This window comes from Sceloporus undulatus, chromosome 1 (assembly GCF_019175285.1).
Source record: "Sceloporus undulatus isolate JIND9_A2432 ecotype Alabama chromosome 1, SceUnd_v1.1, whole genome shotgun sequence".
In the NCBI taxonomy this organism is placed as follows: domain Eukaryota; kingdom Metazoa; phylum Chordata; class Lepidosauria; order Squamata; family Phrynosomatidae; genus Sceloporus; species Sceloporus undulatus.
Window position 1 is genome coordinate 197,469,744 of NC_056522.1, and position 17,139 is coordinate 197,486,882.

Sequence of the window (17,139 nt, forward strand, 5' to 3'; positions counted from 1 at the left end):
TGGAAACAGTGCCCATATGGCTAGATTTCACCTGTGCGGGCCAAAAGAGTGCCCGCACGTTTGGAGGGGCACCCACATGGCCAGAAACAGCACCCTTGTGGCCAGAAGGGGACTTGCCGGGCTGAAAGAGTCCCCATGTGACCGTAGTTGCAGCCGTGTGGCTGGAAATGGCACCCATGCAGCCGGAAATGGCACCCATACAGCTAGAGGAGCATCTGTGTGGGCCAAAAGCACCTCCATGGATGGAGCTGCAGCTGCATGGGCCCAAGGGGCCTCTGTGGAGGCGTGTAAAGCACCTGAGCAGCCAATAAGGAGCACCCGCACAGGAGTGGGCAGCATCTGCAGGGGTGGGAGGCTAACTGGGTGTCACCCCCCTTCTGGGGTGTCACCCAGTGCAGTCTAAACTCCTGCACCCCCCCCCCCAGTGACGCTACTGTTGCCAAAGAAATCAGAGTTGAAAAATGGATCATAGACTCATTTATACCATTTAAATGGCATCAACAAGTGTTGTTATTATTATTATCATCATCATTATTTTTACAAAATCTCTATTTTAGACCATCTAATAGTTACATAGCAGTTATCACAGTCTATTTCTCTGGTGCTACAAGAAGCTAAAAAGGGGGGAAAGCCTTGAAACAAAAAAAAAAAAAAAGAAAAAAAAAGGGGGGGAGATGGAAATGAAATTTATTTTAGGCTTGATGAAGTTCATAGGGAAAGTCCTTCTTCATGGACTCTGCAGATATATTTTAAAAACATACAGTGGGATAATTAAAATGAAGCATAATCAAGCAAAATGTAGTCTCAAACCCATGCTACATGAATACCAAGCAAAAGTTATCAAATTCCCTTTTTGTTAACAATTGCAGGAAGGACTTAAAATGAATAAACATTGATAAGTATATAGCAAAACTAAATTAAAAACTGAAAAGCTAGAAATAAGACAACATGACCCTGTTTTTTCCCCAGGTTCTTAGTTTTCAGAAATTGTTTTTATGTGTTCTGTTCTTAATTTGGTTTTTTTTCTTTTACATCTTTTTGGATTCACGTCTTTAAACATTTTTAAATCTTGCTGGTTTTTTTAAAAAAGCAATCAAAAGTAAATTGATAACTTATGTTGGATATTTGTTCAATATGGAATGAAGAGAATGTATTTTGTTTATGTTTTATTTGCATTTTCCTGTTTCTTGAGTATGTAGTTTATTGTGCCCCAAGGGTGGACTTTTTCTTAAAATACACTGGGCAGAGAATAAATTTTATTTCTAGAGTTTGGAGTGCCTCCTCCCCAACCTTTTTTGTCTTGTAGCAGTAAGAAAAATAGATGTAGATACTGGATATTTATTTCTATATCTGTCTGCCTGTCTATCCATCTATTTGCCAGTATATCTTATTTACAGTGGACCCTCACCTTATGCAGGGGAACCATTCTGGTCCCCCCCCCCCCGCGCATAAGACGAAAAATGCATATGTTTGAGCCCTCGTGGTGCGGCAGAGTGTGCATACCATGGGCGCATGCACCATTCTTTTTTTTTTGCTACGGAGCTTCAGCGTAAGCTGAAAGCTGCGTATAGTGCGCCCATGTTATGGTGCGGGCGCACTGTATTTATTACCAGACTGAGGAATGCCAAAGAGAATGTGAGTGAGCACTAGATCAGAATATATTATTATGTTCATTATTACATGAATGTAAAAAGAGAGTTGTACAAGGCCTATGTCACCATATCTAACACTCTTGGAGAAAGGCGGTTGTTCTGTACATGCTTTGTACGGAAAACTCACACATTTAAAATCTGGCTTCTTTAAATCAGGCTGGAAAAGCTCTTAGCTTAAACTGTGTAGAAGCATAGCCAATCTGTGCAAATGATAATGGACTTTATGGACCAAAGATCCAAAGCTGTATAAGAAGTCTTGTACCTTGATACAGAGCTGAGACAGGATGAAAATTCTGGTGCTTTAAGAACGTCAGTGAAAATGAAATGGGCAGCTATGTTACTGTGAGTTGTTTTCTCCTGTTTCAGGGTGCGCGAGGTTTTCCTGGTGCACCTGGTCTTCCAGGATTAAAGGGCCATAGGGTAAGTGTAAATATGTTTTACTCCAAGAGTCCTTTTTTTTTTCTTCTCTTCCCCCACCTTCCTCTTCTCCCTCCCTCTTCCTCTTCCTCATCTTCCTCTTCAATTAATTAATCTTCCAATTGGTTGCATTTATATCACAGGGACATAAAGGACTTGAAGGCCCAAAAGGTGAAATTGGAGCCACTGGATCTAAGGTAAGAATGGATGGAGGTGTGTGAGGTTAGAACTAAATTGCGTTTTCTGTAATTAGAAGTTTGGTGAAACAAAATATCATGAAAAAATGGACTTTGAAACAGCAAAGCCTCAGAACTTGGAAAAGTAATTTTTTGGATAGCAGTTCTCAGAATCCTTCAACCAGCCTAGCCATGAACCAGGCTGTATAGGGGATTGTGGAAATTATGGTCCAATAAATGAATGGATGAATAAATAAATATAGTAAATCTTCCAGGATCTGCAAAGCCTGATATTTGGTTCTGCCCCCCCCCCCCATCACACTATCTTTCCCAAGTTCCACTGATTCTGCTCCTTTGACATTGGCTAGTGCTCACCCCTGTCTTTATCTACATTGTAAATAATGACACTGTCCGATTAGCTCAATTAGTGTTGCTGATGGCTTTTCTCATTCCTCCTGCCATAGGCAGCAAACTGAGCAAAGTGAAATCTCTCCAGCATTTGTTCCCTTCTCATAACCTTCTCATAACCTGGGGCACTGGACCCCCAAAAGAAAGATCCCCTGTTCTGTGTACTTGTAGATTGTACAAGATGGATTGTACATAGGAAAGGGATGTTTGGTCTCCCATTTTCCCCCAACTGAGTGCTAGGCAACTCCTACTTCTTACCCATAATGCTGTCCAGTGCAGAGCCCAGAAAGTTCCTTTTAAGAAGAATGAATGTAATGACATGCTGAGGTCATTCATAACTGAGCAGTATGCTCAGTAGTATGCTGCTCTGGGACCTATTGTATTCATTCATCTTAAAAAGAAGATTTCCAATCTCTGGTCTTTTGTCTTCTCCGTAGCCCATCTGAGTATTGTTTAATGGGGCATGGTGTAGGGTTTGATTCCCAGCTTGGCCTTGAACCCCATTGGAAGATCTTGAGGAAGTCACATGCTCCCAACCTCAGAGGAAGGTAATTTGTAAACCTCCTCTGAACAAAACTTGCTAAGAAAACCCCATGATAGGTTTGCCTTAGGGTCGCCATAAGTCAGAAATGACTTGAAGGCATACAGCAACAATAACAAACCATGATGGAACAGAGCCTTGTGTTTTAGTATTGATAGCAATTGCATAAGATGAAGTGGTTAAAAGAATTTTCAAGAATTTCTGATCTACATGTAGTAAATGAAGACTGCTCTAAAATGGCCTTCACATGGTGGCTACTGCATTCATCATGCATAAAGCTGCCTGTCATGTGATTTGGGGAGGATCAGTGCATTTTTGGCAGCTTCAAATGATAATCTGCTCTGTCTATACTTTATGGAGATGATATGGAGCAATAGTAAGTGATCACTGGGATGCGGTGGCTCAATCAACTCTGTTGATTTCAAGATCAGCAAGTTGGCAGTTCGAGGCCCGGGTGCCACATGATGGGGTGAGCTCCCATCACTAGTCTCAGCTTCTGCCAACCTACCAGTTCGAAAGAATGCAAATGCAAGTAGATAAATAGGTACCACTTTGGCTGGAAGGTAAATAGCTTTCTGTGCAATCATGCTGGCCACATTATCACAGAGTAGTCTCTGACAACACTGGCTCTTTGGCTTGGTAATGAGCACGACTTGGTCAGACACGACTTGACAACCTTATCAACAGGGAATACCTTTATCTTTATCTTTTGTGTACTGTAGACAAAAAGTATGATCCCAAAAATACCTGCACATTTTAATGACAAACTCCTAACTGCCAGTAACTAGAATTTCAGAGAAGAATTTCAAACTTTTGGAGTGGGGGAAAAACCTTGTTCCAATCTGGAAAACCACCCAATGATGGTATAATGGACAAGAGGCTGCAGCCATTTAAGGAAGGGTTGAAGACCAGAGCTTGAAGTTCCTTACCCTGATATAGAGATTTGTACAGCTAGCTAATAATATGTGGTTTCATTTATTTCTCACTGTTGTGAGGATAGGGGGACTACTGTATGGAAGCATGGTTTCCCCTTATTACTGAAACTAAAATTTAAAAATCTAATTTACTTAGGAATTTATGTGTTTTTATTACATTTCTAGGGTGAACCTGGCCCATCTGGTCAGATGGGTCCAACTGGTCCATTGGTGAGTGTCATGCATATTGTTTCCTTCCTATTTGCCTAACTCTACCATGCTGGAAAGTATTTTTTTATTACTGTATGAGAGCAAATAGAGATCCAGTCTAGTTTTTGAATCAATATCTTAAGGAACATATAATAGATAACTCTTTCTAATGTGCAGAATGTCCCATGTGATCTTTCCTTCCTGCTTAACCTTGGCCTTCTTGTTTTGTTGCTTGCAGGGTCCTCGAGGAATGGCAGGAGAACGAGGACGAATAGGACCACAAGGTGCTCCAGTAAGTGGTTATTTATAGTGGGATAATACAGGTAGAACCAGTATAACTAATTTCCCACTATCTATAGCTCTCCTTGTTTTAAGCTTTTTGTGAAAGGGTGGCTTCTTGAAAAACTCATTTTTGCCAAATACTTCTACAGCCTGATGAGGTTCTAGTGGCTTTCTAGTGCCACAGTGTAAACAAACAAACAAACAAACAAAAACCAGTAGTGCTTGACTATGTGTATTGCAGTAAACTGTAGAAATAAAACTTATAAGTAGACCTTGTTGAAATCAACAGGGTTTATTTCTGATTTAACATGGTTACATTGGTGATCTAGGCTAGGGAAGTAATTCTTTATAAAACCTTTTCTTGAAGGATGGAATGAAAAACTTTGATAATTTTCTTCTCAATGCAAGAAAGTCTTCAAAGACCAAGAAGTCTTATGAGCCTATTTGGGACTTATTCTGCACAACATTCACACATTGCTGTGAACGCAGAAAGCAGCATTTTCTGGGCAGAAAGTAATATTGGCATTTTGGGGCTAAATGAGAGTAGTGTTCCTCAAACTTTGTATTTGCCAAGATCATTGCAGCATAGAGAAACCTTCTTCTGTCTTCAAAAGGGATGGTTACACCAAATACTCAAACAAAGGGGGGTAGGTAGGATGGCTAGAACACCACTCATTTTTTCATAGATTTTTGAAAACGATTGGCTGCAGAAACCAATAAAATATGGAAGCAATATTGTCAGTATAGTTTCTTTAAGAAATGGGATAGACATTTAAAAAATTTCCATAACCTAATTGTGTGTTTTTTGAATTATTTAGGGAGGTCGTGGTTCTCATGGTATGCCAGGAAAGCCAGGGCCAATGGTGAGTATCTCTCTTCCACACTTCTGTGTTTTTTCTCTCTTCAACTTTTCGTTCATTTGCTTTTTGACATATCACATTTCATTTAAGTAAGCTAGCTAAATAAGCTGAATATATTTGCACTTTGTAGCATTTGTCATGACTGTTTTAACACTGTGCCCTGGAAAATAAGATTTTGGAGTTTGTGTCCAATAAATGCATGACACAGGTTGCGTACAAGGAGACATGAATGGGAAAGCACATAGGCCTGGCAACAGCACAGAATAGGACTACCTTCCTTCCTGCCTTTCTAGTGCTGTGTTCCTGCCTGCTTCCTGGCTCAGAGACATACAACACATTAGGTAAATCATAGGTGTGTGGGGATGCTTGTGTATGTATACATGCATAATAATACACATTAGAGTGACACTGTCTCTCCTTTGTACTTGGCTTGTATCATTTTCACCAAGAAGATTGGATACCACCAAGTTAAGGTCAATAATTCTAAATATATAGATATTTTCCACAATTTTGGGGCCGCACATATTCGATTCCATACAGTGAAGCATTTATCATTCACACTAATAAAATGTTTGATCCATCTGATTGCTAGGAGGGGACTATTCCACAAAAACCTGGATTTCAACAAAAAGCTCTGTACAGAAGTAACATGAATTGCATTTTGTCAAACTCTTCACATATTTTGCATAATTAAAGAGTTAAGATGACTCACAGTAATCAAACTGTTTATCTCTTCAGTTCTTTGAAGTTTTAATATTTTAAGCTTGGCAATGCTTTTATTTTATTTTTACTTACTTGTTTTGATATTTATAGCCCACTGTTTATCACAAGATCTTAGTGACAAACAATAAATATTTAATAAAAACAGTAAAATACAGTACAATCATAAAACAATAGAAAGCAGCAAAATAATCAACAGGAAGACTCTATTGAACCCTTTAAACACAAACAGGATAAAAAATTGATTGGGGCCAAAATCAGTTTAAGGTCAATGCTGGTTGCATCGGTGGCCGGTAGGAGGTCCATAGTTGGTGCACCATAATATAGTAGTGGTTGCATATATCAAGTAAGAACACTTTGGAAAGAATCTGTACTGCAAATTTTATTTATGGCAGGGAATGGGAACCCTTTGTCACTTATCATTAACAATACTAAGGCTACCAGGTTGAAGTACACCAATATCTGAAGGGCCATGAAGTTTTCTTCCCCAGCTTTGTGCAGTGGACGGAAACATGCTCTCACATTTTGTGAAAGGTGTCAAAGGCTGGGAGGCATCCCTTCTGAGCTACTCATTTGGAATACCTGCCACACTGTTTTCCCTGAGTCTGAACACATGGCATTCAATCCTGAAGTGTGTACCTTTGGGGGATGGGAAAGCAGATCTTTTTGCATGGTTCCTTTATATACTCTGCTAAAAGCTTATTACATGGATGAATGATTAGGTATGTGGACACGTCAGATCTTGTGTGTTATTAAAAAATATTTTTTTCAGCTCCAGCATTCTGGGTCAGGCTTTTATCAAAGAATTTGAGATAAACAAATAGGGGAAATCAGCAACTATGCAAAAAAAATAAATAAAATAAAAACAACAACACCAATTTCTGACATAATTAATAAAGATTCAGTGTTTAGGTGTCTTCAAAGATTAACAGGAAAAACATATCATAGAAGGATGGTAACTAATTTACAGGAATTATCCAGCTTTAAAACTTTCAGGGATGTGCTATATGTTGTAAAAGAAAAAAGCATACATGCATATAAAAGGTAAGCTGACAAATACCTCAGGTGTTGCTTTCTCACAAATTGACTTGAATGCAACAGGCAGACTAACAGGGCTCATATGAGGGCTGCAGTCATTACCATCTGTTCCATTTTACTATGCTCCCATCTCTGTTCCTGCCAGCTGTACATTTAACAAATTTGAGAAAGGACCTGCATGCCAGTACATATGCATAGAGCTCCTCCATGTGAGGGAGGATATTAATCAGCACAGAATCTCCCTGGCACAGGGAGTATGTTGGGATATATGTAGGGTTCCTTCTTAGTCTAATGGAAAATTTGGATGGCCTTCTTCATGGAATCATAAGAAAGAACCTACAGTGGGACCTCAGTATCTGCAGGGAATCTGTTTGGGACCCCCTTCACATGGATATTGTAAACTGCAGAACCTCAAGACCTGGTGTCCGCGATGGTGGTGCATGCACATGGCTGCCCCACCATTAGAGACAGTGGGACTTCAGGTAAGCCCCTGTTATCCTGAAGTCCTTTCATTTCTAATGGTGGCGTGACTATGTGCATGCGCTGCCATTGGGATGATGGGGGATGCCTTCTGTGGATGCTTAAATGAGTGGATGGCAAGCCTGCAGATAATGAGGCCCCATTGTAGTCTGTTGACAGAAAAATTAAAATAATTGCATGTAAATTTATGTTATACTGAGAGAGCCAGCATGGTGTAGTGGTCTGACCATTGGACTATGTCTCTGGAGACCATGGTTCATATACCACCTTGGCCATGTAAACCCACTGGGTGACCTTGGCCAAGTCATGCTCTCTCTGCCTCAGAGGATTGCATTGACAAATCCCCTCTGAAGAAACCTGCCAGGAAAACCCCATGATAGGGCTGTCATAAGTCAGAAACAACTTGAAGGCACGTAGCAACAACAACAACAACAAAGAAACTAATGTTATCTTACTCATAAAACTAGGATTTTCCTACCTGTCCCTGGACCCCCTCCATATTCCTAGAACATACTGGGGAAGGTTACTTGAATCCACCTAATGAAATTAGTTAGTGGGAACCTTTCTCTGCAAAGATGTACTATAAACCTAAAAGAGTTGTTTTGATAATATTTGCTCACTGGAGGATAGGAATCCCACCTCCAGCAAATCTGTTTAAGATTGAGCCACAACTGTGGTCCAGACCAATCTATCTAAATTTCTGCTGCAACATTCCACCATACCTTTCTGTCACATTTTGTGCAAAATATCAGATAATTCAGTGATTCTTGGATATTGCCTCATATACTTGCCACAGTATCTAGGGATGCTCAGAAAAATGGGAACAACATGCCTAGTGGTTGCAAGGGTTTGCATGTTCACACTCAGATTGTGGGAATCTTCCAGTTTTGCATTCTCATACACACACACACACACACATATATAATTTTTGAAACTAAGGGGCTTGATAGACCACCCCAAAAGGGCGGGCTGGAGCTGTCCGTTTTAGCTCCTGAGGGAGCTCGCAGCAGCCAAACTGGGTTCTTTTTGATGCGCACGGGCGCCACCATCATTGTGCCATTAGTGCACTGTGGCATGTCAATGATGCAAGCATGGCGCTTGCATAATCATGATGGCCCCGTTTGGATAGGAGGCCGCCATCATGGCGGCATTTATATGGACTAGGGTTTGGGAGCATGCGGTTGGTGCACACTCCCAAACTCAAGAATTGGTGCCATTACTCTACTTCCCATCCGTCTGTCTTGGGCCTAAGTTCTTTTTATCCCAAATATAAAGACATTTGTGATCTTTGGGAAATTATTCAAAAATAAACTGCAACAAAAATTATCTCCCATCAACTCTGGCCAAATTAATGTCAGAAAGGAACATTTTGTAGCTGTTTCCTGTGCTGTAGCTGCTTCCAATATATGTTTTAGTGAGCAGCATATCAGAACAAAGAGGTGATGGCTCTAATACAGTGCTAATATGTTTGAATCAAAGAGAAATTCAAAACCATACTTGACTAGACACTTAAAGTGCTCACTACAGCAAGGCAGACCTTTGTGTAAAAGAGGTCATGGTAAGGCCATTATTGAAAAGCTCCTCCATGGATCCCACCATAGTGGAGAACTATCAGACAGTCTCCAGTATCTCTCTTTTTTGGTGGGGGGAGATATTAGAGCATGGGCTGGCCTTACAACTCCAGATATTCCTGAATAAAATAGATTATCTACCTCCATTTCAGTCTGGCTTCAGGCCAGGCTATGGGACAGAGACTGCTTTGTTCACCTTGGTAGATTACCTATGCAGGGAACTAGATGGGGAAATGTGTCCCTCCATGTCTATCAGAGAATTCTGGTGTCACAACAAGCTACAGATCTCAAGATTCCATAGAATGGAACAATGAGAGTTAAAGCATGTGTCAAACTGCATTCATTCAGCAGTGTGGCAGCAGCCTTATATTCAAATGTTTCTAATCTCAGATTCCACACTGAAAATGAGATTTACAAATGTTGATGAATCATTATAAAAAATGGAGCACTTCCTCATTGTTCTTACTTCCTTTGGCATCTTGTACTCTCTGTGTGTATCTTGCAGAGAGAGGTTGGAAGGCAGTGGAGACAACCATAAGAGCAACTGAAGCACATGACAGATATTATAATTTACTTCTAAGCATCTGATCTGTTCTGAATCCACTCCTCAGTTCAAATCAATTTTCAGGGGCACAGCAGGTGTCCTGAAAATTGATCTGTTTATTTCAGATTATGTTTGGAATGGATTAGAGTAAATCTATGAATCATTCATAATGTATACATGGTTGACTAACGCTTGTTTCAGAGCTGTTTTTTAATGTTTTTAAAGAGAAAAAAGCACTCTGAAACAAGAGTCAAGAAGACATTAGTAGAGGGAGGGAGGGAAACTTGTTTACAATTATTCTAAAATGGTAATGCTAGATTAAATGTGTATTCCTCCATCTGTTTCTAAAATGTGTTGAAAACATTATCAGATATGGTGTAAAGTGGAAAGAAACTCCAATGAGGAGAATCCTTGTAAAGCCCTTTATTGTTTTTTCTCTGAGTCGTAGAATATCCCACCAGTGCCACCAAATGTGAGGTTTCCACCCTTTATATGAGGATTCTGCCCTTTATCTTACTGCTGTAATCAGTTCATATGTGAATGTTTTTGAGGCCTTATCCCACCAATTGTGATGTTTAAACTTGGACAAGTCTGCCAGTGCCACCAACTGTGAGGACACCTCACCACTGAGGGCAAATACGGGATTTCTACCTTTAACCTACCAGTGGTGAAGCCTTCCACAGTAGTCACTGCAGTGAGGCCTTACCCTGACCCCTGCCTCTGTGACCCCAAAATCAGGGACTTCCCAAATGCCCCCAAAGAACATAATGAGGATTTATGTGACTTCTATTCTTAATGGATAATTCCCTTCTATATTCAATGCTGCCACCATTATTTAAATCCAGGCTCTCAGACAGATGGTGTTTCCAGAGGCCAAAAGAGTAAAACAACAAGTAATCTTCTGTTATTGCCAAATGATGGCTCCATGATGATTTACTCAGGGGAGAAGCGCATAGGGGTGTGAATCCCAATCATGCTTCTTTCACAATTTATGACCATTTCATGGCAATTTACTCATGGGTAAGCCTCCTGTGTGAAAGAGTCCACTGTCTATGTTCGTGACATTATTATTGTTGTTGTTGTTGATTTTTATAGCGCTGTAAATGTACACAGCGCTGTACGTACATACAAATGATCAAATCAATAAAAATGAAACCTGCTAATGGCGTACAATCTACAAAATACACATAAAACAATAGTTAATAATATGAAATAGAACTGGTTATAATAAGCAGGCAACAATTAAAAACATCAACATCAACTATCCAATCAAATATCAGATAGATAACAACAAACCACTTGTTCCTAGAGATGTTGCCATTCCAGGTTCTAATTAGGAAAAAAGGGTCTTTAAATGGTAATTCCATTAAAATCTGTATCTGTCTGCCATTATCATGTTTTTGTTGTTTTTGTGTGCCTTCGGGTCATTTCCAACTTATGACAACCCTAACATGACTCTATCATGGGATTACTGAGGCTGAGAGTGTATGACTTAGCCAAGGCCACCCAATGGGTTTCCATGGCCAAATGGGGACTTGAGCCCTGCTCTCTAGAGTCATAGTCTAGCTGTCAAATTACCTTGCCAAATTGGCTCCTATATCATGCTTTTAAAATCAATCAATCAATCAATCAATCAATCAATCAGCATTCCCCAGCCAAAGATCTATATAAATTCTTTGGACAAGGGCATGTTCTGTACACCACTGAGTTAATTTTCAGATGCCATGGTGTGTGGTCACTGTATAACCTAGAGCTTATCTCTTCAATTTGTGCTGCAGCTTGTGATTATATAGAGGCCTCTGCAATAGATGAATTAATAGTATTCTCACTCCATTGCCTTTTAAAAAAGCATGAGCACTAGAAAACTCAAATTGGTGTCTTTATATATGATGTTCAATGGTTGTGATCCTTTAAATAACATTGCAACATCAAATGCCAAGTTATGCTCTCATCACGAATAATTTCTGAAACGGATTGCAGCTGTTTCTGAGAGTGTCAAGGGAATTATTTTATAGTGTGTGTGTATCTTGTACTTCAGGAGAGTGCCAAGCCAGGAAAAAGCAAAGAAAAATGTTGTTGGGAAGAGGTGAACACCAAAGTGGTAGTGAATGTTTATGACTTCTGTGTGCCCAAAAAGTGTCTAGACAAGCAATTTCTTGAGATGAAAAAGCATTACATAATCCAATAGATGTCTTCAGTATATAGCAAGCCAGAATATCTCAGGCAGTTCTGTGGAAGTGTGTGGAAAAGCAATATTCCTGTCTCCTTGATAAGACAGTAGTCTACTTTTCTCCAAGAGAAACTAGACCTTATACCACTATTGATCCGATATGGGCATTTATTTCACGAGACTCTGCCCAATGTTCTTACTGAGTTTTAGCAGTTGAAGGTTTGTACACATGTTCATGAGCGTCACTGATTTCATCAGAGAATGTGAGAATAAATTCCATAGTAAAGTATTATATTTGAGGTAACACATGGAGATATGGAGGTTTTTTGTTGTTGATGTTGTTACAATATTTTATGGAACTGTGCACATCTTTACAAATAATGAACAGTTTCAGGGTTGGCTTTATGATAAACATCAGCTTATAACTTCTTTTTTAAGTCATCTATATAGGGTCCTGAATAGACAGGCCAAAATAAAGCTACTTTGGATCACTTTGGAGGTATGCTATTTAAATGATGCATGCGTCCCAAGAGGCAGTCCTATGGACTGGAGCACAGCTTTGGCGCAGCTTCTGGACTCTTATGATGTGTGTATCATTTAAACATCATACCTCCAAAGTGACCCGAAGCAGCTTTGTTTTGGCCTGTCTGTTTGGGCCCAAAAGTGCTTACAATTTTAATAATATTTCTAATGGTTCTAGTTGTTAGTATTGTCACTCATAGGTAAAGCCATGGCTGACTTTTTATCTAGAGGGAGTGACATGCTGGAAAGTGAAGGAAAAGCATACTGTTTTTACATATTTTATCCCTACAGACTGGAAAAAGTGAAAGGTTTCCTCCCCACCAGAGACACACATGAGAGGCTTCATGCACTTTTTAATGAGTTTTCACACTTAAGCCTTTTTTTGAAACAACAACAAAACATTCCATTGTGCAAAAATGTCTTTTGTGCAAAAGACAATATTTTTGCTCAAAGCATTGTGCTTCGTACTGACGCAACACATTTCTGTAGAAAAAGTTACATTTGCACCAAATGTGTTTTGTACACAAATGACATTTTTGCAGAAAGTCCTGAAATGTTAAAAAAAAACCCACATTGAAAATTAACAAAATGTCTAGTAACAAGATGAGATGTGTCATGGTACCTTTTCTTGCTGAATATTTGTACATATCTTCTCTAATGCCGAAAGCTAATGTGCTGTAGCAGTTTGATCATTGGACTAGAACACTAGGAGACCAGGGTTTGAATTCCTAATCTACCAAGGCAACCCACTGGGTGATCTTGGGCAAGTCATACTCTCAGCCTGAGAAGAAGGTAATGGCAAAGCTCTCTTTAATAAATTTTGTCAAGTAAACCCTGTGATAGATTTGTCATATGTAGAAGGTGAGTGGAAGACATTTAACAGCACCAAAGTAATACTATGTGATGGAAGTTCAATTTTGTAATTAGCTGCCAAAAAAAACCCCATAGAGTTGTATGTTAAAAACAACCCTGTCTCCCCCTGCCACATAGTCTCACTGCAGACAGCACATTCAACAAATAACAAGTCACCAACCTCAAGACAGTGCTCTCCTTCACCTCAATGTCCAGCCTGTTTCTCACCTCATCCATCTTTAAGACCAGTCCCCTGTTCAAATTCCTAGTAATATGGAGGGTTTTTACACTAACACCCCACAGAAAGTGGCAAGAAAGCTGTTATTGGCATTCTTTCCTGTTGTGAACAGCAGTCATGTGCCTTCCCACATCTAACTGCAACTGTGATGTTAAAGGCCTTCATAGCACCATCCTTCTATGATCTTGTTCACGTAAGGAAAAACAGCTCAGAACAAGAAAGAACATAATAAAAGATAACGCTAGTTTCACCACTACATAAGTCGTCATCTACGTTAGAGTGCTTTTAGACACTTCTTTTGATTAATTTAGAATATAAGAGATTGGATGAATATAAAACCTTGCTTTCTTCTTCATAACTTTTCATTTCATCCTAATAAACTGTGACTTGTGGGTTTTCTGTAGCATACAAATAGACACCAGTCACCTTATACTAAGGGAAGCTAACTTCACTTCCATTCAGAATTCATTTTCTCCATTATAAGTGACTATTCACTAAACTGAAAGCTGGAAAGCATTGGTCTGGTCTTTTCAAACCTCTAGTGTTTGAAGTGCTCAGGGAGCTATATCGGGGATTGCTCATTCCATGTGCAGAATGTTTGATGACATGGAACAGAATAGAGAAATTGTTACAAATGCCACAGGGTCCTGTGTATATTTGCATTTGGGAGCTTTGTGTTGATAAATGAGCAAATTCTCATCGTATTGCTAAATATCAGGGGGAAACATTGTAAAAATAGGATTGTGCCTTTTCCAAAGAACGATCAAGGTATGGATTGGATGAGTTATTCATTATTTCCCAATATAGTTCTTCTTTATGTTAATTCCTTAACATGCAATCTATAATTTATTGACTTCATATTGTCATAAGAAAATCTACTCACTCCTGCTCACTGTCTTATTGTTGCAGGGTCCTCTTGGTATACCTGGTTCAGCAGGTTTTCCAGGTGTCCCTGGCATGAAGGTAAGGTAACTTTAAAAAATTGATGCTATTAGGAATCATTTCTCCACTGTTAAACATTTCTTTCTTAAACAATGACATTTTAGATTGGGAAAGTATATTTATTTATTTAATATCCCACTTTTCTCTTGTCATGGGATAAAGCTAGAAACTTGTTAATTAACAAGTTGAAACACAATTAAATAAGTTCTACTGATATTAAAACACCATCATTTTTTTCAAAAGTGTAAAATCATTAAAAAATAAAAAAATTATTATGCATCTAATTCTAAGTAATTTTACTACCACAACCTGCTTGGCTCTGTCTGCCAACAGAATAGGCTAAGCCCAGCCCATGCCTTTCAACGTTGCTGATCTACAATTTCTTTCATACCCCACCCTTGCCTGCACTGACTAGGACTGATGGAAGTTGAAGTCCAACAACATCTGGAAGACTATTCATGGGCCAAACTAACCGGAAACTAACCAGAAAGCAAAAGCTTAGCATTATGCCCAGTGTGGTATTCTTGGTATATTGTTTCCTGCTTTCTGATTTCTAGTTTGTTTTGTGTCCTGCTTCTGATGTAGTGTTTTTATTAGATTAGCTACTCCGACTGGTGGGAAGAGTGAAGAAGGAGCAATTGGGCAGTGCACATTGGGAGGCTATTTTAAAATAAATTTGACTTGTTACATGTGAACATGGCTATTAATTCGCCACTGAAATGATTCTGTGAATGGTCCGAGAGGAAAATATTTGACTACAAAAGTTAATTTGGATGTAGATGGGGGCCTTCATGGTTAGGGAATTCTGGGAGTTACAGATTTCACAAGTAACATTTCCAAGTGTTCCTTATATAAATATCTCAAAAGTCATACGAGTACATTGGATTTAAAGACACAGTTTCAAACGGAAACAGCCAATTTTGAGATAACCATAATTGTAAGGTTAACATGACATGAAGCAAATAAGTGACACAGAATTAGTAAGATCCCTGAGTACATCATTTTACAATACTTGTAGATTATTTTTATGGCTGGAGATGCCTTTTAGCTGGTTAGATCTAGTTGTAGTATCCCTCAGGGAGCCAAAACAGCTGGAAGCACTGTTCATTTTAATGGGAGTTGGCAGTGTACTCGGGATCTGTGAATAAAGAATAAAGAACAGCAAAAAAAATGAAACAGCCAAAATTTTACTCATTTATATGGTGTTGTATAGACTTGTTGTCATGAACAATTGGTGCTAGCTCTTTGCCTATATTCAACATTTAAAAAAACAAAGCAAAGCACAGTAGAAGAAAGGTTATTTGGCTCACAGGACAGGAATAATGAAAACCTGTCACTGTTTCAACACTGTATCATTTAAACAATTTTGGATTAAGTTTCTTCTTTTATTAGTTCCTTGCTTTGCTTGGCTGCAAAACACAATCAGTTGGAGCTTGTTTTTCTTTATAGCTATATCACTAATGAGGTACTTAAAGTTTTCTATAATTAAGAATCATATAGCTATAGAAAAGTAGAGACGGCTTTATAATAGACTAGTGCACACTAGATTAGCAGAACACATTGAAGAATATCCAGTATGCTCCTACAGACCTCCAGATAAGTGAAAAGATTTACATCTCTGGCTACTGACTATGTGGGCTGGGGGATTCTGGGAGTTGTCATCCATAAAGTACATTTCCAAACTGAGGTAAATTGAACTTTTCCCTGGCCCAAAGTTCTTAAAACATCTGGTAACCATGACCTTGGAGAGAAACTATGTACAGACTAATCAGTCCAACAGAAGTTTTATGTTGTATTTACAGTTGGCAGTTTTTACTAAACAATAACCCAACATTAGCCAGTGAAGTAATTTAAGGGATTAAAAATCATTCCTTTTAATGCATGGGAAATAAAATAAGGCCAGTGCTAAACAAACAGGAAAGGAAAGGAATTAAAAAAAAAAACTGGACTAATTTCCTCAGCTTTATAAATCAATAGAAAGATGCCAAAGTACACTAAGAAGCACACCACATATTAATAATACAATATTATTTAATGAACCATATTATTTTATCTATCACATTATAGACTATATTATTTTATCTATTGGATTATTTTATCTGAAGGGACATGATGGCTCAGCAGTTAAGATGATGACTTTGTCAATCACAAGATTGCCAGATCGGTAGTTCGAGACCCAAATGCCATCTGATGGAGTGAGCTCGCATCACTAGCCTCCCACCAATTGGCAACTTCTGCCAATCTAAGAGGCTGAAAGCATGTAAAAATGCAAGTAGATAAATAAGTATCACTTCAAGGAGGAGGTAATAGTCTGTGCAGTCATGCTGGCCACATGACCATGGAGTCCTCTTTCACAACCCTGGCTCCCTCAGCTTTGTAGCGGAGATGAACATTGCCCCCTACGGTTGGACATGGCAATTTTCTCAAAGGGGAAACCTTTACTCTTTACCTTTACCTTTTTATTCTTTTATCTATACCATAAAACTGGTATTCTGAACTGATCAGCTCACTATAAGTGGAGAAAAATTTAATTACATTATTTTTTAAAGACAAAGTTAAAAACATAGTTATAGTGCAATACAGGTATATTCTGACTGGAGTG

The 17,139-nt window shown here is 38.9% G+C and overlaps 1 protein-coding gene across 1 annotated transcript in view; it reads left to right on the forward strand.

Annotated features, from left to right (window-relative positions):
• Nucleotides 1-17,139, forward strand: part of COL5A2 (collagen type V alpha 2 chain) — a 179,064-nt gene that overhangs the window by 109,936 nt on the left and 51,989 nt on the right. Inside the window, exons 13-18 of the mRNA XM_042458322.1 lie at nucleotides 2,019-2,072; nucleotides 2,213-2,266; nucleotides 4,295-4,339; nucleotides 4,557-4,610; nucleotides 5,419-5,463; nucleotides 14,505-14,558. Coding sequence (XP_042314256.1) covers nucleotides 2,019-2,072; nucleotides 2,213-2,266; nucleotides 4,295-4,339; nucleotides 4,557-4,610; nucleotides 5,419-5,463; nucleotides 14,505-14,558 — 306 coding nt within the window. The remainder of the gene's footprint in view (nucleotides 1-2,018; nucleotides 2,073-2,212; nucleotides 2,267-4,294; nucleotides 4,340-4,556; nucleotides 4,611-5,418; nucleotides 5,464-14,504; nucleotides 14,559-17,139) is intronic.